Source organism: Haemaphysalis longicornis, unplaced genomic scaffold (assembly GCF_048455015.1).
Source record: "Haemaphysalis longicornis isolate Haplotype H1 unplaced genomic scaffold, Haemaphysalis longicornis Haplotype H1 scaffold_9, whole genome shotgun sequence".
NCBI lineage: Eukaryota > Metazoa > Arthropoda > Arachnida > Ixodida > Ixodidae > Haemaphysalis > Haemaphysalis longicornis.
This window is the reverse complement of record NW_027526460.1, coordinates 131439661-131465754: the sequence shown is the minus strand read 5'-3', so window position 1 is coordinate 131465754 and position 26094 is coordinate 131439661. Positions and strand designations below refer to the sequence as shown.

Here is a 26094-nt window from a genome sequence, read left to right as displayed (position 1 = left end):
GATATATCGAACACGGATATATCGAATTATTGTCTATATCGAACAGTGCAAACATCCCCTCGAAAATCCCATGCAATAGAATAGGGCTGTTCTGCTCGTGTATCGAACTCCTGATCACGGGCAAATTTGATATATCGAATTCCGCGCCGTCAGGTGTCCCTGAAAGTTTGCTTCCTCTGATGGGGTGGAGTTGATGATAATGTTGACTCATCGCAGGAGCTGCCTGGCTTGGTGATACAGAGGCGGCGTCCGCGGCATTATGTCGCTTCGATGGTCTTCAACAGCTGTTTTCAGGCTAGCACGAGGGGCAGCTCCAAGATAGCTAGAACGCGGATAGTGGTTGGGGTGAAAGGACATAAAGGAGCAAAAGAAATTGACCGGAGGCACTCTTTTTCTGTGATAAAGCTGTTTGGTGGCTCGTGCAGGGGGACCGATGCGGCGTTGTATGTTTGTTTTGTCCAAGGCATTCATTTCGCAGCAACGAAGGCGGGAATTCGTCGGGTGCAGGCTGCTGAAAAGATGTTGATTGAAAAGGCGTTCGGAATTCCTCGCAGTAGTTTTGAGGGCAAGCACGCATAAACGTTAACGTAAAGGCGAATGCAGCCCAACCCGCCCCGGCTATTCCAGAGCGTGTCGGGTGCAAAGCGACTTTGTTGCACGCCTCCAGATGGGGGAGGTGTTCGGTTCGGATACTGAAGATAACGGCATTCGGTGCCTGACAACGTTCCCAATCGCCTACTGCAGCCGAGGTTACGTCAGCGTTATTCGCCTCTGTTGTGGCACAGTGTACAGCGTTGATTTTCTCATTTGTGCGTGTTTGTAAACTTGAAGACAATTTGGCGAACTTTACGACGCAGAAGAAAAAACAAGCGAAGCTAAAAGACATTTCAATGATAAATAAAGCGCGATGGTCATCATGCTGCGGTTCGGATTTTCCGTGCTTTGAGGGTCAAAACGGTAAACTACCGTTTTCCACGACTTCCGAAAACTCTCAGTGATGTGCGGAGTTGGCAGATAATCTTCAGATAGGCGTATTTTATATATTCAATTATCGATATATCGAATTCTTTCCCGATCCCCTTGGAGTTCGATATATCCGTGTTTGACTGTATAACGCTATGCGCCCCTCCGCTACAGTGGCTAGTGCGTTCACTCACATCCACGGTTGAAGAATAATTCTTCCACCGTACTCACATCCTAAGCTTGCTGAGCTTTCCTTCCCTGCTTCAGAAAAAACTAATGCGAAGTGCTCTTTCCAATATAAATTTTAACGCCCCCCCCCCTCCCCCCCCCCCCCCTGAAAAAAAAAAAAAAAAAAACTTTAGTGGGAGCTTTAAAAGTGAAAAATCAGAAGACACGAGTGTAGCCAGAGCCTACATCGAAGAGCTCTGGAGTGTAGCATCAAGAAAATGTTCCGTCCCTTCTTTCGCAACAAATCAAAACCGAAACTCTTAATTTCTTTATTTTTCGTCTATTTGTTTACCGTAATACTTCTGAAAACTTTAATACTATATGCATCAACAATAAATAACACAATTACTTGTAAACTTTTTGTCCCGTGCGGTACTATTTTAATGTGCTAGCTTTAAAAAGTGGTATGGTATCATCATCATCACAACCCACCGGGCGCACGACGCGCAAAAGCAGCTTACTGTTTTCGCAATTTTCAGCTAAACGTGCATGTGATCCCTTTTAACAGCTGCTTTAACTGTTTAACTCTCTGCTAAACGGCATACCGGCCGCACATTGCCCGTTTAATTCAAGGCGCTAGCATGCAGTAGTTCGCTATCCAGCTGCAAGCTTTATTGCAAAGCGCGACGTCTCAAAGCTCCTCCGTCGCCAGCCAGGGCTCCGGCCAAGCATTCTACGCTACCATGCCTCTCATCCCCGAAGGCAAGTTCTTTCCTCAAGTTCACTTTACAAACTAGCCAAAAAAGAGCGTCTGAGAACCGGCACAAAGTCAGCTGGCTGGCTTAAGCCGAGTGATTTGTGTGCGACGTTGTGCTGAATGAGTGAAGGATTCAACAATCAAGACCTTAATTCGCGGATTTGCTGAGAAAAGCCGTGCAAAGAGACGATACAGAAGGAACGAGACGACATGAGGCTAAGTTTGATTCGTGTAGTCGCCCCGTAAGGTCTCGCTCTGCCTGTCTAATGCGCAGTTTGTCAATTGGAACTTTGTTTTTCGCTTGGAACGGCGGCTTTGTTTTGTTTTCGTCCGCAGGCCGTTGGCACATGTTTTGTTCTTTTTGTATATTTCAGAGGACATAATTCGCCGAAAGCTTCTGATCGATGGCGACGGAATGGGCGACGACAGGCGACTTAACATGTTGCTCAAAGTGTTCCTTAAGTGGTGCATGAGTGACGACGACTCTGACGAGGACAAGTGAGTTGAACTGCTGTTGCAGATCAAATCGTTCATGTTGCCATCACAGCAGAATTTCATGAAGGGCGAAGTAGTGCTGGCCGTAGAGTTTCATACTCAGGCATACACTAATGGGTTATCCGGCTCAAGTGCTTAGCTGAGCGTCAGTTCAGTTCGAAGTGTTCTATTATTATTGCGTTACCGCTTTTGTCCTTGTCTTCCTTGCACAATCTTGTACATCATGAATGTGCACCAACTAGCCCTTGTCATTATTCTGAAGGGACTGTGTGCGTTACAGGAGTGTATAAAAACCACCCCCACCCATCGCAGTACGCTGCTGCCCTCGTCATCGGCGTAGTGTTCGCGGAGCGCGAGAGACGTACTACTGACACATTTGGCGTTCAGTCTAACAGTTTTTGTTTTCCAGTTTCTCTTCACGGGCTCGCACCCTCGTAATTCCTTCGTCGGGCGGGCCAGGCCTTCAACTCGCTGTCTGCTCAGGTTTTCCTCGCGTTTATCATTACACACACAGCACATCGCCCCCCGCACAGTCTTTCCCATTAAAAGCACTGGGCAGGCTTGGCTACGCATCCACTCCACGTCTTGTAGTCTTGTAGGGGGGATGAGCCTCCCTGAGGTTCATTTCTTTCTGGCGGAATTTGGTCGTCTAGGCCTGGTACTCCTCCCACCTCACCTCTACTTGCGTCCTGCGAGGTTTGTGACCTTCTTCCAAGCGTTGATTCATGGAGCAAGTGTTAACTTCAACTTCAGCGAGTTGGCCTGCTTGCTTCTCAGTTGGTCCGTGTCTGTCTCCACAATATCCCACCCCGGAGACCCCGCCGATGAAAATATCATTCCAGTCTTGTTTTGGTTTCTTATCCACACCGTTTCCCCTGTCTCTAAGTCTTGTAGGATCCAAGCCCCGTGCCGTCTGTCGTCAATTTCCTTTTGCTTGGCAGCTCGGCACCATTCCCATGTCTTGAGTGCTTGCTTGTCAACCACTGCAGTGTCTAGCGAACTACATGGTGCAGGCAGAGACGTTCTCAGACATTGTGACATTAATAACTCCGCAGGGCTAAACCCATTTGTAAGTGGCGTGGCAGTTTATTTCTGAAGAGCAACATAACTGTCACCCGTTTTCTGTAAGCTCTTCTTTACGATCCGCAGGGCTGCCTCAACGAAGCTATTGCTTTGCGGAAACCTTGGGGCTTGATGTTACATGTTCAAAGCCCCCTTCTTCCGTGAACTGGTGGAAAGCAGAGCCATCAAGTTTTTTGAACTGAGGTCCATTGTCGCTGAAAACTGTTTCAGGAATGCTGTGCCTTGCGAAAATAGGTTTTACTTGCTTGATGACTTCTTGCGCTGTCATACCCATAAGCAGGGCGGCTTTGGGATACCTTGAATAATAATTGGTCACAAGCAAGTAGTTCTTCCCTCCACAGTGAAGCAGGTCTATGGCAACTCTGCCGTGGTCGATCAGGAAAATCAGACAGCACCAGTGGCTCATGTCTCTATTCCTGTTCTTGAACGCAGTGTGTACATTGGTGAACAAGATCTTCGATTTCTGTCGATACACCCGGCCACCATGCTGACTCTTGGGCTCTGGCTTGACACTTTATAACTCTTTGATGTCCCTGGTGTATTTCGTGACTATTTCTTTGCGCACGGGCGCAGGAATTATAATTCTGTATCCTTTCCTGAGGAGGCCGTCTTCAACAGCTATGTCTGACGTGTGCTGCCAGTAATCTTTACACTCGAAAAGAAGCTCTTGGCAGTCCGGACATTCGTCACTGCAGTTAGCTGTTCAGCTTGCTGCAAATTAAATCTTTCGCTTCCGTTTCTCAAATTTCCACAAGTCTCTTGCCAGTAGACTGAAGATTAGCGATTACGCTTCTAACATAACATGCAACTTTTCCAAGCTCAGTGCTATCTCGGTGAGGTAGTGGCTGTCGAGGCAGAGTGTCAGCAGCAACATGTTCTTTGCCTGGCACATGTGCCATTTTATAGCAAAAATGCATCATATTTTTAGCCTATGTAGCATGGGCGGGATATGCGACCAATTTTTCGACATGAAAATCAGAACTAATGGCTTGTGGTCAGTTTCAATGGTAAATTGCTAGCCAGTGACATGCTCCTGACACTTCTCACATGCCCAGGTCACAGCGAGGCCTTCTTTCTCAATCTGGGAGTAGCTGCTTTCTGTCTCTGACAGGCTACGGGATGCGTACACTGCAGGTCGATAAACCTCATATTTCTGCTTCTGTCACAAAACTGCACCCAACCCAAATGATGAGGTATCCACTGAAACTACAATCATGTTCTCTGGTTCAAATACATACAGAATCGGGCTTTCAGACAGCTGTTTCTCAACAGTTCGAAGCTTTTCTGTTGGACTGAGGTCCATACCCACTCGCTTTTTGCGTTTAGAAGACCGTTGATGGGGAGGCCTATTTCTGACACCTCTGGGACGAACTTCATCAGGTAGTTTGCCATTCCCCGAAACCTCCTCAGCTCCTGAGTGTTTGATGGGGGTCTCATGCCAGTAATAGCCTGCACTTTTGAAGGGTCAGCGTATATACCTTGCTTTCCAGTGATGTGTTCCAAGAACTTTACCCTTTGTGCATTGAACTCGCACTTTTCATGGTTCAACGGGACGCCATGTTTCTGTTATCTTTCCAGGACCACTCTGAGATGGGTGTTGTACCCTGCTTGCGTCCTGCTGTCGATCAGGATATCATCAATGTTACACACAACGCCTTCCAGGTTATTTAGAAACTAACGTCTTCCTTTGGAAGAAAGCAGGCACTGAACTGATTCCGAAAGGTAGTTTCTTGAACCGGTATACGTGGTCATGCTTCGAGTCTCTTTTGCAAGCTCGAACTGCCAAAACCCTGAATTGGCGTCGACTTTGCAGAAGTACTGAGCTCCGGCAAGTTACGCTAGGACATGTTAACTGACGGGCAGAGGGAGAACCTTATGCTCTACTAACCTGTTGAGCTCAGTCAAGTCTCTGAACAATGACCATTCCAGAGAACCATTTTGTTGGCTTTTCAACTGGCTCTCATAACGTCAAGCTGAACCATCTCTTGAAGCTTTGCCTTGGCCTTAGACATGAATGGTACGGGAACTTTTTGAATAGTAGTCAACGCTAACTGTACAGCATCTTCTTTAAGGGGGCACATGGGTCTTTGATCAAAAACTTTATTTTTACAGATATCGTAATGAAAATTGGGGGGCTTGTGTAGTTTTTCATTCTGCTTGTAGATATAAAATTTGTTTTTGTGTAGAATGACTATATTCAAATTTATTTGGTTTATAAATTCTTTGACAGCCTTTGTAAAAAAAACTGCTGGAGGGATACAGCTGAACAGGTTACCATTGAACTGTACACAAATCAAAAAGTGCAATAAAACTAACATTAAAACTAACATTATTATTCTATCTGGTCTGTACGAGAAGTTACGGCCATTTGAAGTTTGGGCCTGGAAGGCAAAGCCGGTTTTTCTGGTTGCCACCTTTCAAGCCCAAACTTCAAACAGTAGTAACTTCTGCCACAGACCAGATAGAATGATAATGGCAGGCTTATTGCACTCCTTGATTTGTGCACAGCTCTCTGGTACCTTGTTCAGCTGCATCCCTCCAGCAGTTTTTTTACAAAGGCTGTCAAAAAATTTATAAACCAAATAAATTTGAATATAGCCGTTCTACACAAAAACAAATTTTATATCTACAAGCAGAATGAAAAACTACATATGCTCCCCAATTTTCATCATCAAAACTGCAAAATGAACTTTTTTTGATTTAAGACCAGTGTGCCCCCTTAAGCTTGATCTTGTACACGAGCTTAATTTTACCAAGACTGGAGAAAAGCTTTGGAAACTCGCCCTCTGGTTCGACAGCTTCGCTTGTCTGAATGGTGACTTGATCAAGACGTTTTACAATGCCTAGTTTTTCGCTAGCTTTCCGTGACCGGAGAGAGGCACTTAAAGATTACCCACGACAGATATTTCCTTTCAATGACGGGTTGTGGTATGATATGTCTGCTGTTACCATGCCAAAAACAGGAAGTTCTCTTTCATTGGGTCTTTTCAAAACCTTTCCTGGCTTCTGGAGATGCAGAGCCTTGAAATATCTCTAGTTTGTTTGAAGAGCAATCATAGTCGCATCAGCTCCGGTGTCCACTTTGAAGGTTACGGGCGACCCATTGATGTCCACAGTAGCCATCCACTTGCCATCGCAGCTGGATGAGACGGCTCCAATAAATGCGTCGCTGCTACCGACGATCTCGCGGACTGATACTTTTCTTTTGCAGGCACTGGCACAATGTCCCTTTTGGCGGCACTTGTGGCACGTCCCTTTTTGTGCAGGGCACTTCTTCCCTGTAGTGTGCTACGAGTAGCCACAGAGCATACGCTGGTTTGTTTCAGATTGAGGCAGCTTCTTATCTCGTTTTGCAGACCCGTTTGATTTCCTGAAGTACAGTTGCTTTACGAGCCTGGTTGACTCTACCCTCTTTGCCGTCTTTCATTCTGTGGAACGTAGCAGGCTGTTCTTTTACAACCTCAGACTGTCGTGACATGGTGGTGGCCCTTTGGAGGGCCAGCTCCACGTCCAGCTGCATTCGTTCCAACAGCTTGCGGTCCCTGATGCCCACTACTATCCGGTCCCGGACCAATTCTCTGAAACTTCACAACTTGGCCAGTCGGTGTAGCTCTGTGACGAACTCTTTGACACCTTCTCCTTCCTGCTGTTGTCTTCTGAAGAATGTTACTCTTTCGTACACGACATTACCGAGGACGCAGGTTCAATTCCCGGCCGTGGTAGATGGTTCTGTGATGTAGGCAAAAAGCAAAAACGCCCGTGTGTGCGAGATTTCGGCGCACGTTAAAGATCCCCAGGTGGTCAAAATTAATCCGGAGCCCTCCACTACGGCACGCCTCATTGCCTGCGTTGCGTCGGCGCGTTAAACCCTACCATCAATCAATCAATCAATCGTACACAATATTTCCTCAAACTACGAAGTGGTTAGGCAACAGTGGCAGATTCCAAGACAGCTGAGCGGTGGCCTTACTACTTCCGGCGGCCTTACTACCTCAAATTTTCTTTATCGTACCACCCAAAAGAAGCCACCATTATGCACCTCGTCATCCATGTTGGCTTCTCCATTGGAGGAATTGAAATGTTTTACTAGCAACCGCCTCTAGGACATGTTTTGTGGTACCTTTGTGGGGCAAGGAAATCAGTGTCGAAGCTAGGTTGTGTTTTGACTGCAGAAGCAACAATTTTAACCAGCTTCACCCGGATTATGCTATGCTTGCTTCTTTTTGTGTTCTTCGCACTAGGTTGACCGTTGTAAGGGCATAAGAGACTCGATTTCCAGCTTTCAGTTTTAGGGCCACCTTAAAAATCCAACTGCGCGCAAATTAACGAGGACGTGAACACACTGAAGACACCACAAGCGCAGACTCACAACTGGTTTATTGTTACAAAAATCAGAACACTAAATACCCAGGCGCCCACATACGTCACATTCTCAGCGCTATCGGCTGCACAAAAAGCTGGTTCAGATTGTATTAGTCACCCATCTATTGCCTTGCTTAGTTGCGAAGTCGCCTACATAGATGGGCACTAAACAAGAATTTGAAGCCTCTTCAGGGCATGCGTGGTGAAGAGGGGGAGGATATTTCATGTGTGATGGTGTTATCGCCGCGGAATTATCTGTCATTCGTGTGCTTCTGAGTTTTTATTTTTATTTTTATTTTTTGTGCAGCCGATAGCGCTGAGAATGTGACATATGTGGGCGCCTGGGTATTTAGTGTTCTGATTTTTGTAACAATAAACCAGTTGTGAGTCTGCGCTTGTGGTGTCTTCAGTGTGTTCACGTCCTCGTTAATTTGCGCGCAGTTGGATTTTTAAGATGCGTCAATACCAACTCGCCCAACTTTCGACCCTTTTAGGGCCACGTTCTAAAATTTGATTTTGTGCCCATACATGATGTCAGTAAATGGTGTGGTATGTCTGAGGCTTAGCATCCGTTGCACGGTGAGATAACAAATCGGTGCTACGGGCAGTGGTCGTTGCTCTTATTAATTGCGCCTGACTTCTACGCACTAAATATGCGAGGGGAAAGGGAGGTTAGATTCCTTTACAGGTTCCTCGCTTCTGCCATTATCAGGAGGGCAGCCAATCCCCGGCAAACAGGATAATTGTGTGGATGTGTTTTGTGGCCTGCCGTAAACCCGTGCTCAAGCGTTCCACCAAACTGAGTCATTTCACATACCACTCAGGTGCTGGCAGTAAAGGAAACGACAGTAGTAGCAATAGGGATTATTGGGCGAGTTGGTGTAGTTTGTTCAGCATATTAATTGCGCATAAGATGGCAGAGAGCCGCTGTATTGTGTTTGTTTTATCGCTTGTCTTCTGAGCTGTCATGTGCGGGAATTGTGCCAAGGTGTCACACCGTCATGTTGCACAAAACGCATGCTACCAGAGAAAAAATTTGGCGCACTGTTAAAACACATTTAGGGCTGAGCGTAGGTCACCATCATGTGTCAGTTCACTAGGCACAAAAAATATTAATAACCATGGGGGGCCTGGGGTGAAACCGCTTGCTTCTTCCCTGTATGTGATGTACGATGGAATGAGACTTGCACACGTTTGCGTCAGTGTGGGAGGGTTCTCCGATCACCCTGCTTGTCCCTTTAAAGACTACTATGCTTGTTTCCTCTGTTGTGTTGCCTTTCCTTGCCCGTTTGTGCTTTGCTTTTTTCTGCATTGCCGTTTTGTCCTTCCTTGGCCTTTCAGCCGAACCCGAGTGTGCAACATGTGAGTACGCCCCACGTCTGCATGAATCTTGGGGTCTTGTCGTCTGCTTGTTTGTGTTTGTGCACGTTGTTTGACGTCACTACGAACACTTCGTAAATTGATTCTGCTTAATTAAACCATCTCACTCACTCTTTCTCGAATTTTGCATGAGGCTTACGTTTGCTGGTCTACAGGTTTTCCCGCTCAATTTAATTCAATCGCCATCGAATTTAATCCAGATGCCAGCGAATTTAATCCAAGTGCCAACCAATTTAATCCAGCTGTCAGAATGTTGTTCAGGGGTGTTTTGTGCGGAATTAGGCGCAGCTTTGCGGGCTTTGATGCGCGCGGTGTGATGAAAACGTGGTGTTCTTTGATGCCTTACGTGCAAAATATCATATGCGCACAGCTTAATGGACATTTACTAACACCCGCACACCAGGAGAGCGGCCTCGTTTGATCCGTTGGTGGCGTGTGGTGATCATCTGCGAGATCGTCAGAAGTATCGTCTGCTCGCATATTGTTACCCCAGCAGGTTTGCCAGCGTATTTTCACGCGAGCAGACGACACTTCTGTCGCCAGCAGGTGATATTTCTGACGATCTTGCAGAAGATATTATAATTCGAAAATAATGCTAAACGCTGCAGAAAAGCATTCCATTATTGAAAATCGGAATGCAAAGGGAATTTAAGTAATGTGTTCTTGTCAATCGAAGGAGTTTCTGAATGCATTGTTACGCGAAGATCAGACGATACTGCTGACGTGTGTTATCGACGGCGCTCTCGCAGACGATCAGCTCACAGCAACGGTCTGCGGGTGTTAGTAAATGTCCATTAAGCTGCGCGCATATGATATTTTGCACGTAAGGCATCAAGGAACACCACGTTTTCATCACACCACGCGCATCAAGGCCCGCAAAGCTGCGCCTAATTCCGCACGAAACACCCCTGAACAACCTTCCGACAGCTGGATTAAATTAGGTTGGCACTTGGATTAAATTCGATGGCGTTTGGATTAAATTAGATGGCACTTGGATTAAATTGGCTGGTGCTTGGATTAAATTGTGTGGCGTTTGGATTAAATTGAGCGGGAAAACCTGTACTTCATCACTAAGGTCAGCGAGCTAACTTACCTGGTTATTTTGAAATTGACGACAAAAAACAACTTTCTGCAATGTTGGGCAAAATATTCTAAAATGAAACCCTCCGCCCTCTTGTGGACTGGCCTTGTTGCCTGTGGGAGTCACTGTTTGAAGAGGTGGTAAAGGCTTTTGCGAGTCCTGGTGTCAAACACAGTGGGTCGTGTAATGCAAGCTTCATGCAAAATTTTAGTGGCCGTGCGTTCGAGATTTCGGCGCACGTTAAGGATCCCCAGGTGGTCAAAATTAATCCGGAGCCCTCCACTACAGCGCGCCTCATCGTCTGCGTTGCGTCGGCGCGTTAACCCCTACAATCAATCAATCGATCAAAATTTTAGCGGGAGTGAGGGGTTTGTTGTGCAGAGTACGTTCTCGAAGTGCGACAGTGTTGAAACACGCCTGTATCTGCTTCATGAAAACCTTATTTTTGAATTGAGGTCAGTTACATGCCTTACTGGCTTAGTTATGTCAAGCCGTTTTTTGTTTGTTTTTGTGAACTGTGGTCTTGTTTGCACGTTGGTAAAATAGAAAATTTGGCCAGCTGCCAAGGCGTTGCACTGCTGGGCACAAATGTGGTTTTGATGCTGTTTAGGCATGAAGCGGAAATGCTCGTATGTGTGACATTTCTGTGCATGTTAAATATAGCCAGGTGGTCTAAACTAACCCCCTTTTTTTTTTTTGTATCTGATGGTGAGTGAGGATTACTCAAGTCCAGTATTGGGTTTGTGACTGCTAAAAGGCTTGTATGTTGATGAAATATGTTAAAGAAAAGCTGCAATATACGACGTGATTTTTTTTCTTCCTTTCTTACTCATTGTGACCCACGGTGTATAATGAATTTCGTTGTTGACATTCGCCACTTATTTGGCGGTACCATGATGAACGAGTGCTAGGTGTGCTGATGCCGTTCGTCGTCGTGTGAGGAAACCCTGACAAGTTGCACTGAGCAATGTGCGTTATTCAGATCCTTTTCCAGTGCTGTTTTTTTTTTTACACGGGGATTATCGCTGAACAAGTGGGCATTTTCCATCTCTTTGAAAGCGCCGTGAAGACAAAATGCAAGTTTGTTTATTTAAAATGGCTGCTTTGTCCTTAAACAATGATGGCAATTTTACAGCACAAATAATTGAGATTTCGCATCACTTGTGCTCTTATTGCATCACTATAGCACAAAACTTGAAAGTTTTTCAATATATTTTATGTCTGTTAAAAAAGTTCTATGTTGCTAAACTGGGAGCTGAGTGAGCTACCAAAGGCTAGTCCTTTCTAATTGAACAAAGCTGCATCTTGTCTTCATATATGTCCCCTTTAAAAAGCATGCAATGCTAATTGCATTGCAAACCCACAGGGGGCTGCTAGCTATGAAAACTTGTTTGTTTGGGGGTAAGGTTCAGTATAACGGCAGTCTTACATTTCTCAATTTTTACTTATTTACTTCTTTGAGGGGGAAATGGGTTCACATGTCCTTCTTGAGACCGTTTTTCCGAAAGTGTCTTGCCTGGAACAGCATACTATGGCACATCTCAAACATACAGAGGTTCACCTGTTTTTTGCTCAATAGAAACACTAACATCCATGCTCTACAAAAAGATTAGTAACATATATGCGCACACTTTTCACGTCCACAGTTAACAACTTGTCAAGAGAAAGTAATGGTCTAATGGAAACATTAATTTGCTAAATCAAATAGTACCCCTGTTACACTGCCGTCTGAACATCATTCGGACAGAATGCCATTTGACTCGAATGCGAAGTTGGGCTACTCCACTGGGTTTTGAAATGGCATTCGGCTCAAATGTGACATTCGAGTTGAATGAGCACCCTGAGAGACATTTGGGGCTCTCGAATGCCATTTATTGCACTTGCGCACACAGCGTTCCAAGTCAGCATTAACAAATGTATTACTGGCGTACCTAGAACAAACAAAATATTCTTAATTGTGGGACTTGGTTTACTTTTCATCCACTGAAATCATGATATCAAGATGCAATAATTCCATACTCTCAGTGCCAGTGCGAGGTAGCGACAAACCACAAACCAGTGTGGCCAGGCAGCAAAAAACAGGCACCCGAAAGTATAAAAAAAGAAACCTTGATTGCGATTTAGAATTAAGAAAAACTGTGTCAAAGCTTGCGTTATGTATAATTTGATATAGTTTTACTGCCAAAGAGTGCTGCTAAATTTGATTGTTGCATTACTGTGTAAAAACAGAACGCTACAGCAGCAGCACCGTGCAGCAAAAAGCTTTCAGATGCAGTTGAAATTGTAGTGGAGTGCGGCGAATTCTGAATGGCATTCGAAGCCCCTCATTTGAGTCTAATGACCATCGGACACCAGTGTAGCAAGGTTATAATGTAAGCAAATTGGCAGAGAAAGAAGCACAAGCAAAATCAACGCTGCAGTGTCTTCACACAACATTTTGCAAAGGTGGGAAAATGTTTCCAAAAAGGCATAATCAAACATTTTCGACAGCAGTTAAGGCGAATTCTCTTCAACTCTTTCCGTACCAGGGGAAAAGTGCCCTTTTTTTTGTGGGTTTCACGAAACTGCTTGATTGTGGATTTAAATTTCTTTGAAAGCTGTTCAACTTCTTGTTATTTTAAAAAAAATCCAATTAACCAGGGTGTCGAACCGGAACCGAACCGAACCGAAAACCGGAACCGAACCGGTATTTTTTCCGGAACTGAACCCGAACCCGAACCGTTATTTTTTGAGCACGCTGAACCCGAACCGGAACTGAACCGGAAAAAGAAATAACGGTTACCGGTTCATGCCGAAACGGTTCGACCCTCTGTTGTTGATATTGCACAGTCAATGCAATTCAGGCCTTTTTTTCTTTCCCGTACCATCAACTTCGTACTTGCTCGCACACTTTCCCCTCCAGACAATTGAACACTATCACGCTTTATGTAACAACAGGGGAAATGAATGAGCACCAATGTAGCATTGGTCTGTTGCTGCTGGAGGCGCGAGCGTAGTGCAAGCTGACCAAACGAAATGTCATTCTCGGCAGCTTGCAGGTGATATACAACGACTTTGCCCTTCCCTAGCTGCGACTTCATTGGAGAAATCAGGCTGCAGGAGTGCTCCACTGCGCAACAGCGAAAGCTCACACCCGATGTGTGCAAACTTTTTGCATTTCATAATTTGTTGAAAAGGTCCGACACCTGCAAATTATTAATACTTGACAAGTGTGACCGCAGGAGCTGCTCAGTGGCTAAGCTGTTTGCTAAGCCGTTTGCCCAACTCGCTACATTGCTTCTACTGCTACTCGTTCCGGAGGGGAGTACTGCTGTGGACGAATTAAAGAGCGTCTACCCAAAAAGTTCCATCTCATGCTCCACGTGTCAAATTTCCCTTTCATTTTGTAACCGCATTATCTGTTATAAGATTCCGCAATGTAGCACACGGAACGATGGTAGGGGTTCAGGCGGTACGATGACATACTGATTGTAATGCACACTTTCGGTATCGCAAAAGGAATTGCAGTGGTCAGAGCAATAATGCAGTGACTGAGCGTAACTAAAGCTTACTTTTAACAAAAGTGTGGCTAACACATTCGATAAGGTGACAGCTAACAAATTATTCAGGGTTACCAAATAATCTAATTCATTGGTAGTATTTATGTGCCTGTTGTAGAATTTTTCTGTTTTGTTACAAATATAAAAAATGTGCGCCATTGTTATTAAGCGCTGGTATTTGAACACGCCCGTACGCAGGATTAAATTTAAGGCCTCAAGGTTAGCGTGATGGGCGATTGCATAGCGACAATTGCGATTTCAACAAAAAAGGAAAGGACAGAAAATATATCCCACCATCATATCTCTTGGCGTTGGCTTTATGAATAGTTGCTAGGACAACAGAAAGTCTGAGCGATAAAGAAGGTGGTAAATCGTCGCCACTTCATGTGTTTTTCTAATATCTCCTAATTGTTTAAAGTTTCCTTTGCAATTGCGCCACTGCCCTTGGGGAGCAGCACCATTTTGAATGTCAGTTTGTGTTTTGATTTGACGGTCGTTTTAAACTAGTAAATGTTTTTTTTTTATAATTTTAGTGATAATTCAACTAATCGAACCGGTTCGCGAACCGGTTCGCGAACCGGTTCGGTACGTGATTTTGTCGAACCGGAACTGAACCGGAACGAAATTATTTCACTTGAACCCGAACCGTAACCGAACCGGTATTTTTTTCGGTTTGACACCCTGCAATTAACTGATAATTCTGCAATTGAATACCATAGTCGGTTCTTATTTTTGGCTTCCTATAATGTTGATTACTGAGGAAATATATAATGCCTGAGATGAAAATTCTTTGATGAATTTTGCGTGGATGTCTTGCGCCCATCAAGAACTTATGTCTCCAGTATGCTGAGGCTTTTCCTGTGCTGTTCTGTGGTTTATCTATACGGTAAGTTTCCGAGAGCCCCGATCGCATTTTTTTTTTCTTTTTCACACAAGCAACGCATTCAGATTAGCAGTTGCGGTTATACCCCAAATCAGGAGACAGTGTAACAGGGGCTTTACGAGGGAAACTGTTGCTCTCCAAGACGGGCAAAAAGTTGGCTTTCCTCGTCATGCCCGCGTCTCCACGTGAAGCTTGCGGTGGTAAATGACGTGGTTGGTGCATCTTAGGCACCCCCTGCATTGCGAGTTGAGTGGGCCGTCCTTTGACTGAGAGCGTCCTCCTTTCCTATCTATCCACCTCTCACAGCAAGATGGTGTACGACCGCATGGTGCTGACGCTGGCCCAGTGCGAGTTCTCCATCTCCAAGTCCCAGCAAATGCTGGCCATGAACGACACAGAGATGAAGAACTATGAGAAGCTCTACAGCGAGATCGGTGAGCCACTGCTGCTTCAGTTGACCTGGAGCTGTCGACTGCGGGCAGCAGATAAAGCATCAGAAAAAGTGACTGTATCAGAAAAAGCGTGTCACTATATCAGAAAAAGTGACTGGATCAGAAAAAGTGTGTCACTGTATCAGAAAAAGTGACTGTATCAGAAAAAGTGTGTCGCTATACCAGAAAAAGTGACTATCAGAAAAAGTGTGTCACTGTATCAGAAAAAGTGACTGTATCAGGAAAAGTGTGCCACTATGTATACCAGAAAAAGTGACTGTATCAGAAAAGGTGTGTCACTATACCAGAAAAAATGACTGTATCAGAAAAAGTGTGTCACTGTATCATAAAAACTGGCAGTCGCTGTGGGGAACCGTGGAGGGTTGCACTGCCTTCACCATTGCCAGAGTTTTCAGCAGATCCTTCCCTTTTGGACCTGTGGCACAACCTTGCAAAAAGTGCCAGATGCAGCTCGAATTTTTGCATGCTGCTTGACTTCGGGGGATTTTCCTCCAATATTGGCAGCTTGTTTCGAGCACCCCGAGTTTTAGTTTTCGATCACTTGTTTTGACCACTCCGCCTAGGCCTCGCTTCAAAAGGCAGCTTCTCTCACAAACCCTGTTTGTAGTGACACAAAAGCCTGAATTCTTAAATTTTTTTTCCTGGGGTTCTGGTTTTCATTGCCAGAGGGTTTTATTCTGCTTTTGGTCTGGTCTTATCTAATGCAGTGTCAAATTCATCAGTGTTTCTGCACCCCTATATTACCAGTGCTAAAAAAGCGTTCTAAAGGCCTTCGAAGGCTACATGAGCGTTTCGAAGGTGTCATTTGTTCGAAGGTATCATTTGACTCAAATGACACCTTTGAGCTGCTACACAGCGTTTTTCAAAGGCATTTGGTTGAAATGGCATTTGAGTCGGAGGAGCACTACCGACGACTTTTGAGGATCTCAAAGGGCCTTTGAAATGCGAATGTTTGTGTTCTAGCACACACTTTCTGCATGCCGTATTTACAAAAACAATTATTTGCGAGTAAAAATTGGTTTTTAAAGAGCACGCTCTTAATCATTTTTCTTTTGTTTTTGTTGACTATCACTTGGTCTACAATCAAATTTTGTGCTTGTCTATGTAGTTTACAATAAATTTTATTGCTCTCAAATGTGTTTTTTGGCCTGACTTCAAAATTTTTTTTGCCAACTTGTAAGAACGAAACTGGGCTGCAGCAGCGGCGCCGAAACATGGCGGGTGAATTGGGACACTTTCCAACTCTGCCTTTGAGAATTGTTGCGTAGATTGGTGGAACTCTTTCCAGTTCGAATGACACTTCAAATTTCGAAGGTTATTCGACTCGAGTGTTCTTTCAAATGCTCGTGTAGCATGGATATAACGTCGGTTTAAAATAGTATAGAAAAAGAAAAGGTGGCTATTGGCAATGGCCACCTACTATCTTCATCATTGTACAGCAGTTTCTTCAACAGCATCTTGAGTTCTGAGCTAACCCTTTTTACAAGAAGCGGTCATCCTTTTGAAAAAGCAGACAGGCACTGCCGAATAAGACATAGTGCTGGCTAAGGTTCAGACTTGGGCTAGCTGGTTTTGTACCATACTTTAACGAAAAACAGTGCATAGGTGAGGATTAAGAAAGAAATTTGTAAACACAAGGGCCGTTTTTTGTAAACAAACGACTGGTGTTTGTGAGTGGCTTTCCCCTTCCTCGCCTACTGCTGTTTTCCGTCAACATGTAGTGCTGCGGTTGGAAACCCAGCAGTTACCAGTAAAAACGTGTACCCTCTTAAACTGGTGCAATTTTGCACCCTGTGCATGCGTAAACTGTGGCAAATGAATTGAGTGGCCATGCGCGTGCAACCTGCACATTGTTGCGTTGCGGCGTTTGCTGGGTGGCCGTGCAGTGACCGAGCTCCCTGGTCTTGTGCAGAGGTGGGCATCGCCAATGCCCAGAAGAAGATTGTGGAGAACAAGCTGGAGCTGCAGAAGGCCAAGAGCATCCGCAAGAACAAGCAGGGTGAGCTGCTGGGCTCGTTTTACATCCTATGGAGTTGTCTTGGAACCAGTGTGTGCGTGTCTATTGCCTTGTTGAGAGGGGAGAGGGAGCTACTCTTGAGAGGGGGCGTTCTGAAGATGAGGTTATCAGAAGCTCCTCAGAAGTGCTGAGGACCACGGTACGTGGCACATTGTGCAGAAGCCATTCTCGTGGATACAGGCCAAACTTCACTCGGATGCTTCTTTGTCTGCAATTTGTAGCTGTCCATTTGTGCGGATTTCCGGTGCATGAGGCATTTTATTCCCCCACGATATTTAAGCGCAGCGGAGTAGCCAACGCGTGAACTCCCTGCGCAAGAACATAGAATGCGTGGTGCCACTTTTCTTGCAAACGTTGTGCTGGCAACAACCCCCTGTCAGCTGTGCTGGTGAATTTACAAGCCCACACTTGACCCAATTAATGTGAGTTTGGGCTAGTGGGTACTCCATTGAAAGAAATGTTTACAGCTTGGAGAAAAAAGAATGAGAAGGGGAGAACAAGCATTGTCCATTTCACCTCTCTCTGTCCGTTGTCCTTTTTCATCCCCGCATAGTAAACATTTTGTTCACTTGACCTCTCAGTTTGTTTTTCTCAACCATGTAGCAGATGGTTACGAAGTGTGAAATGGTTCGTCATTTTAAGCTTGAGTATGCCATTCAAGGGGGTCTCTAGTTGCATGGATATGTCTTGTGCACCCATGTGAATGAACTTGTGAGGAACGATCTGCTTGTGTAGTCATGGATGTCAATTTGGTGCGCACCATGTTGGTTATTTTTCCCTGCAAAATTACTTGTGGTGGCACCTGCAAATGCAGTTGGGGCAGTTTTCTTTTTCTTTCTTTTTTTTTCCTTTAGCTTGGAGCTTTGCAGTGAAATTGTGCAGAGTTCCTTGAGTTCCTAGAGTTCTGGTGTCACTCATGGGGTGCTAGCTTGGAATTGGAGCTGAGAGTTTCCCCAGCACGTTTTCAACTTTTGTGGACAACTTTATGCTCCCGAAACCCCCTGGAACTTTCCACACTTGGCTTTTTTATGAAGGAGACCATCGCAGACCCAGCAGTTTGTTTCGAGTGCTTGGGAGGTGCTGTTGCTTTGGCTACATTTCCAGCAGCAGTGGTGATAGTGGCCTCGTCCACGATTCCTCGCGTTTGAGCTTCCAAACTCACCCTTTAGTTTTAATTGCTCAAAACTTTCATCTCTGTAGGATGGAGGCATCTCTTGTAAAGCAAGTAGTGCTTTTACACACAATTTTTTTTTGGGGGGGGGGCAAGATGAGCAATTTTGGCTCGTGTCATGCTATCACGTCGTCTGTTAGGCCTCCTCCACTTCTTTGGGTGGGTGCGCCTTTCGTTGAAAGTGCTACACAATGTCGTTGGCATGAATTTTGTCATGGAGATTGTGCTTTTTGGTTACGAATAGAGAAGTAACTTCTAATTCCTGGAATGGAAATAGCTACTTCAACACGCTTGTTCTTATTTCACTGTTATAAAATAATGGCAGTGTTCTTTTTGTTTTTTTCCGTTTTCCGCCAGCATGTGGTTATGTACTGAAATGACACTGCTTTTGGTGACGTGGTTCTGAGCATTTCAGTCAAGGGGGGTATGTACCAGAATCAGGCCAGATAGTGCCTTGTGTTGACCATGTGACACGGACTTAAGCAATTTCACCTTTGGACGCATTCTAGATGTGCCTGGAATATAGAGATTGGTTCCCTGTGCGTTTGCCTGTAATGCTGGGTGAAGTGCCCACGGTTTTCCGAGGCGGTGCTTGCCTTGCTGAAGGTCAGCATTGCGAAGATTTTTCTTAAACACGGTTTGGGCCAAGAACGGTACAGCCGAACCTAAGTGGTATCGGGGCATCAAATTAGTTCGTTATATCCGATATTCGTTGTAACAGTAGAGGAAAAAAATCGGCTTAACAAGTCGACAACCTGGCTCGTGCAAAAATACTTGATACAAAGATGCATTTTTTCAGGCTTCGATCCCTCTATAAACAAGGTAACCCTTTCCTTTCTCCTTGTTGCATTTCGAGCTCAATGAACCAGAACATGGGTACGTGAAATTGCAACAGAACTAAATCCCCTTGACAAAACAGGCCTTCGTCCTTATTTATTTGATGAAGGATGTTATCTTTGTTTGGTGGCTACTCACAGCACTGAGCAGGATGAAGTTTTCCAGTGTCTACGAACAAAAGGCCCTTCATTCTTCTGCAGTTTCGGTCGACGGGGTTTTTCCTAAGTAGCTTCTCAGCCTCCAGGTCAAATATTTCTTCGTTAGATCCGATACCGTGCGCGGCCGTCACGGTTTCAGGTTCGTTACAAAAGAATAAGTGTCATTGAAATGAAGTGTGACCCACCAAAGTTTGTATTTAGTTTGCTATAGCTGATAATTCGCTATATCAGTGTTCGTAAAACGAGGTTCGACTGTATCGGCAACTGACCCGTAGTAAGTTCAACAACATTTTTGGAATCGGCCCCCAGCGCAGTGCTCGTTCCTTTCTTTCTTTCATAGGTAGCGTAAGTGGGATGGAGGCGGTCGGGGTCTTGTAGAAAGAAGAGAAGAGTGAAGAGAGGAAGCCCTTACTCCTTGACTGAAACACGCAGAGTACGACGCCCTGGCCAAGGTGATCGGCACCCAGCCTGACAGGAGGGGCATGCTGTCGCAGCTGGAGAGCCTGGAGAAGGAGATCCGCTCGCTGCAGCAGGCCCAGCAGGCCCTGGACTCCCGGCTGGAGCACCGGAGGAGGCAGTTCCACGTGCTGCTCAGCTCCGTCCACGAGCTGGGCTCCATCCTCAAGGGTGAGTGGGTGGACGGGCTCCGTCTCACTCTGCGAGGGAGGGCTTCATACTAATGTAGGAGGGAAACCTGGTTGAGATTCAGATTACGGGGCTTAAAGGAGCCATGAAGAGAAAATGCAAGTTGGTTTTATTCGAAAGATTTCGTGTTTTATAGTGCCCCCGGCGCTTGTCCGGATACAAACGGTGCTTTATTCACTGAGAAATTAAACAATTTAGGTTAAAATTTTGATTTTCCCGCTCAATCGTGCGTTTTCGTGGTCCCAAGTGACATCACGGGAACCGACCGCTCTGCAGCCTAGAGTACCTTCATTCACGCATCCGCCGTACAGGGTAGAGACACGTAACGCTGGTGCCGCCATGTTCGGTTGCTCGGTCACCGCCGAAGCAAGTCATTGTGTCAAAACCGCGCTAAAATTATCACCGCAACGCGGTTTACTGAAGAAGTTTGAATCATATTGTCTGTTTCGCGTTGCTAGGTCTCGTGGGAAACGAAAAGAATAACGCGTTGAGCCCGTTGGCCCAATTGCGGCGGCACGGGACCGTTCAAAGGTTGTCTCCACCCTGTACAGCGGTGTTGGTTTGTTCCCGCGTTTCTTTACGTTCCGTAACCTAGATGGCGCCACCATACCGTGGCAAGCATTTGGTTTGTTTTTGCCCGCATTTAAACCTGGCTTGTTTTTGTTCTGGGAGAAAATATTCGTTCCCTGAAACAGTGCTCGCTCGACAAATGGGGTCACGTAAGACACCGTTGCTTGCGTCAATCGGCCAGTGTCGTCTGAGACAACCCCAAGCCCCGTAGTGCTGTGCAGCTAAACCAAAGCATGGTGTGCGCAGTACGAACAGCAGAACGCATCAGTACTTCTATGTTTACATGTGCTTTCGTAACTTCCACTGTTTGTCCCATCATTCTTATTGCTTTGTAAAGAATGTGCCCTAAATTTAAGCGCAAATCGCTCGTTCGTCTAGTTTGTAAGTTCTGCCTAATTTGCGTTTGCTTCTGCCAGCCTCCGCCAATCGCAGAGCTTAGCTCATGTGACGACATAGGTTCTGTTGCGGGAAATGAGCTGGTGGGTTGCATGACCATTCCCGTTTTTCCTAATTATGTAGCTTATTTGAGCGAAGTTTACGTTAAAAGTGGTGTCAGTATGATTCTAACGAGACAATCTTTTGATTGAACCAAACTTGTGTTTTCTCTTCATGGCGTCTTTAAGGGGGCACACTGGTCTTAGAAACTTCTTTTTTTTTTTTTTTTTTTGCTTTCCAACCAATTTTGATGAAACTTCATGGGCTTGTTCAGTTTTTTTAGATGATTTCAAATATCCAATTAGTTTCGATGTTAGGTAATTAGGTTTCCAGTCAATTAAAAATCTTTTTTTGGTTGTTTTTGAGAACAATAGGGAAAAAAACTACTTAACAAAAGATTTTACCTGCAAGGCATGAATAGATGCCAGAAGTTGTGGAGAATGAAATGTGGGAAGCAGTTTCTTTTGTTTTGCAATCACATACAGGTTTGCATCAATTCTAACTTCTAGGTGTGAAGTACTCCTTCTAACCAATTATAAATAATGCTATAATTAAACGACTACTGAAAAACAAAATGCAAAATCTGCTTCCCTTATTGGATGGTTTAAACATTCGGCTTCACAGTGTAAAATAGTTGATCTTCCTAGCTGCACTACATGCTGGGATGTACCTCTCGAGAGTTTACTATCACTGCGATACCACTCGTAGCGAAGAAAGGGGGAGTTATGAAAAAATTCATATTTGTTTGTTGAAATCGGACCTCTGTGGCTTTTATAAGTACCTGGTACTGTTCCAAGTACGGAATTTTCGGAGGAAAAACTGTGCAAATCAAGAGAAAAGTGACACCTAAAAAAAAATGCTTTTTTTGGGGCAATTTTTTGGTTCCAAAGCCCAGGTTATGCCTGCGCTATGAGCAGGTGTGTTGTCATAGTGAACTAAATTCCAGATTAGTTTCCACCTCTAGGGTAGGATTTTTAACGGAATCTCGACACGCGGGCGTTTCCGCTTTTTCCCTCCGTCGGGAAAGCAGCAGCCGTTGTCGGGAATGGACAGGTATTTTTGTGCTGCTTGTCAGCAGCACAACACCTTAGCCGCTGAGCCACTGTGGCAGGTAGAGGGAAATTGGGCACTAGTCGTCTGGCACTAGGCGAGCTGCGATTCACTGTGTGTGCCGTTGTGTTCCAGGGAGGAACGCTTCACTTGTCCTTGGCGCGGCTTATCAACAAGCTCGAAAGTGGCCTGTAGCTGCAGAAATTACAAGAATGTTCTCGTTAAAAGAAATATTGTTTTAATAATAGAAAGGTAGAGCTCCAAAAGATTTGTTCATCTTGTGCGAGACAAACAAGCAAAAAGAACGTGACCTTCCTTTGTTGACTTTGGCTCGAAGAATGAGAAGAAGCCTTGTGGCAAGCCAAGCCAAGTAAGCAAGGACCGTTGCTAGGTTCTATAGCCTCACAATTGCAGCGACAGATTGCCCGAATTATATGGTAGCATGCAACTCTGCACTACTGGAGTGCTGGGGAAAGCTTTCTCGGATGGCTGAATTAGTCCGAATTAAACTCTTTGAAGTAAAGGACAGATCTGAGTGCTGTGCTAGCAGGTTTTGAGTCATGCTTATCTGTCTTGTTTGTTTCACTCATAGAAGTGAGAAGTTGCAAACCTCATAAATGCAGTGCTGTGAAAACCAGTTTTTTGTGTTTGTTAAGGGGGGCCACTGGTCTTAAAACAACCTTTTTTTAATTTTCAAGTAAACTTTGTGAAACTTGTCATTCTTGCTGCTTTTCTCCCACTGATTTCAAATATGCCATTATTTTTTCAGCTGGTCGATTAGCTCCCAACGTAATTCGAGATAATTAGCCATTTTGGTCAAACAATAGACAAAACAGTGTTGGTCATAAAACTGCGATCTTTATATTTTTCAGTACTATGAACCCTGGTGAGTGCAATAAGAAAATCAGTTTTTGGATGCGCCGCTTGGAACTAATTCTACAGCCCATTAAACTTTGGTGGCACCAGTGGCAAGGAAACATTTCGAGTGCCCATTTCAAACACTGAAGTCTCTCTCTCAAACAATGTGCAACCTTGCACATTTTTGTCAAGGGTATGCAATTTGAACCCCCTCCTCCCCTTTGTTTTTAATTCTTGTGTTCAGTTAAATCATTTGCGTTAATTCATGGTTTTTGGCTCATTTTCCAACTCCTGTCAAACATTCATATCAGCCCAACTGTGTGCCTAAAAAAGGCTTCTTTTCTTGTGGGCTGTGATTGGGCAAATGTTCGCCCAGGATAACAAGGCGAGTTTGTGCGAGTTGTTAATCCTTATCCAAACGTCCACTGTGCAAAAAAAATGGAGACCACACTCTGCATCGTGTATCCTTCTGTGGTCTTCGTCTTTTAGGTGCAGAGCTATTCAGGGGCTCGTCTTGTCATCGTAGCTCGCTCGCTGGACCCAAGTAGAGCTAAAAGGTGTTCTGTTGTCGCGCCGTTCCACAGAGGCTTTGGAAACCAAGTGACTTAAATAGTCATAACTGTTCGAAACTCGTGAACTGCTGGCGCTTGTCCTACATTTCCCCGTTGTTTAGCACAAAGAAAACTGCGGGTACATTTCAGGCAAAATGTACGTAATTAACCGGCAGCGCCCGCATTCATTTGGTTAGGAACGCTCGTTGGGTTGGCTTTTACGATAGTAAGCGAAGAAAAGTGGCAGTGCAATGCCAGCACGTGAGCGAGGTAAAGCAAGCACAAAAAGAACAGAACCCCTGCTGGCACAGTTTCAGGCAGGGGGCACGCGAGCACTGCGAAGGCAGGAAATTTGAAATGCGTTGGGTGGTAGCAGTGAGTGGATAATGGCTGCATACAGCCCATTATGGCGAATCACTGCTCCCCACTTCCGACAGCTTTCACATTGAGTGGAACGGCTTTTTCTTTCTGTGCAGTGAATGTTTAGATTGGTTCAGGAGTGAGCTGAACTTATGCAGCTTGGGAATTGGCATGCATAAAGCACGCTACTAATGCGGTTATTCTCTTTTCTGACTTTCAGAGGAGGAGACGGCAGAGTCCGAAAATCCCGCCATGGACACAACATGACGGCATCCAGGGGACGCAAGTGGGCATCTTACTGTTGTAAAAAGGGATCGGAACTGGCATTGTGTTTGTGAAAATAAATGCTACTGCGTGTAGGCGAGCTGACTTCAGCTTCAATTTTAAAGCGCCTACTGGTTTTGCATTGTGCATTGAAATACACAAACCAATGCCATCCTACCAAAGATAAGTGTAAGTTGATGCAATAAGTACTATCAATGCCTGTGTTTTCGCTTCGATCAACCTTAATTAGATGCGCATGCCTGTCAAGCTAATGGAGTTTCGGAGACATGGGGTGCTAATTATTGTGGCAAATAGGGCGGTTGATGGTAGCTGAGTACATGTACTGCTTTTGGATGTATTTATTATGGCTGCGTGTACATTATTTTCAGTAATACACGAAGCTTCCAAACGATTGTCAGGAATTCAAAAATTTTATTGCTTTTAAAATTGAGGCATGTGACAGCCCCCTTTTTAAAAAATTCATCATCTGGCTTGTCATTAGTTATGCATCCTTAAACTTGACTCTCAAACAGATTAGTGTTACAAGTCATATTGCATACAATATGAAATTGTACACAATTGTATTGTATATCTATATGCAATATACATATTGTATATACATTATGACTTGTACAATACAATATGCAATTGTATATTGCGTATACAATATGCAGCAGTATACAATTGTGTATGCAAGTATTGTATATACAATTGCAAGTGTGTATATTCAATATACAATATTTGTATACAATATGCAATTGCAGTTGTGCAGTATGACAGGTGGCACGGATATATGGGTTAACTTTGGGGTGCATATTTTTTACCACAGGCGAGATTTATTATTTTGCCCAATTTGTTAATTAAAAGGTTAATTTCTGACTTGGATCTAATTAATTGTCTGCAAGTTATGTATCTTACTTGACGTCTACCTGACTACAAAAGGTGCCTGCAAAAGTGGCATGTTACGTTGTAGCGTTCTTTCAAAGCTTAGTGGCAGGTTAATGTCAATCCATATACTATCAGTGCCTATCTTCATATAGTAATTAAAATTTTTCACAAATGTGCATGCTTCTCAAATTCACTCTATTCAGAAGACCAGAATGCAGACCTTGTGGGTGCTGAGATAATAGTTATTATTTTGTGCTTTTTGTTTCGCGTATTTCAGAAGAAAAGGCATATAAGTTGTGTTGACGCTAGGAGCATGAGTCGCTTTACATCCTGCACTGCAACAAATAACATTTGCCTAGAGCTGGCTTTTTCTTCAACATAACTCTAGCCGATAAAAAAAGCCACTGGCATGCTTTCTGGGCGAAGTTTACGGCATTTCATGCAACTGTGCTAGACAGGTCAAGCATGGGATGTTTTGCCAGCATGCAAATAAGCATATTTTGGGGGGCTCTATTTTTGAAGTTGAATATGTAACAAATTGCAGTATTTGTTGTAATTCCTGAATATTGTACAATTAAGGGGGCCCGAAACTCGTTTTGAACATGAACATTAAACTTGTGCAACCATGGCGTTACATGCCTGGAAGTTGCATGATGTTTTTACTGATGTGAGCAGGATCAAATCAGTCATTGTGCCAAGCCATTGCCTTCCACAGCACCCAACATAGTGCAGAAGAGTAGGAAAAATCTCCACTTTTTTGTATACACAGTAGCTACATTAATTCTAATCACATTAATGAAGTTATTTTGTTCTTCTGAAGACATCGTTCAGAATGTGCTGTGTGCATGTGGGCCCTCAGTGCTCCATAGCAGTCAACAGAGGGAACCTCTGGATCCCGTAAGCTTTATCGTAGGGAAATAGGCTATACGAAGTCATAGATGCAACAAAGTAATAATTTTTTTTTTGCATTGTTGATACTGCATGTGGACAGTAGTTATAACAAAGCAATTGCTGCTGCCCTTTTGGCTCTGTCGTTCAGCTTTCCAATGCGTCTGGTCAGCATTTTATTTGACAAGTTGAGCTGCACTGATATCATATCAACCCCTGCTGGCTGACGTTAAGAAACA

At 44.5% G+C, this 26094-nt stretch overlaps 1 protein-coding gene across 1 annotated transcript; it reads left to right on the top strand.

The window, feature by feature from the left end:
* The first annotated feature begins 1626 nt into the window (after positions 1-1626).
* Positions 1627-24203, top strand: Thoc7 (THO complex subunit 7). Its single transcript, XM_077682565.1, has 6 exons — positions 1627-1893; positions 2263-2386; positions 15018-15145; positions 17076-17162; positions 19779-19973; positions 24036-24203. The coding sequence occupies exons 1-6, from the start codon at positions 1875-1877 to the stop codon at positions 24080-24082; spliced, it is 600 nt and encodes a 199-aa protein (XP_077538691.1). The 5' UTR covers positions 1627-1874; the 3' UTR covers positions 24083-24203.
* Positions 24204-26094: the final 1891 nt, after the last annotated feature.

What these genes read in the sequence shown, in the direction of transcription:
- Thoc7 (XM_077682565.1), top strand. An exon ending in GACGACTCTGACGAGGACAA is followed by an intron (nt 2,387 to 15,017) that starts GTGAGTTGAACT and finishes CACCTCTCACAG; the next exon opens with CAAGATGGTGTACGACCGCA. An exon ending in GCTGGGCTCCATCCTCAAGG is followed by an intron (nt 19,974 to 24,035) that starts GTGAGTGGGTGG and finishes TCTGACTTTCAG; the next exon opens with AGGAGGAGACGGCAGAGTCC.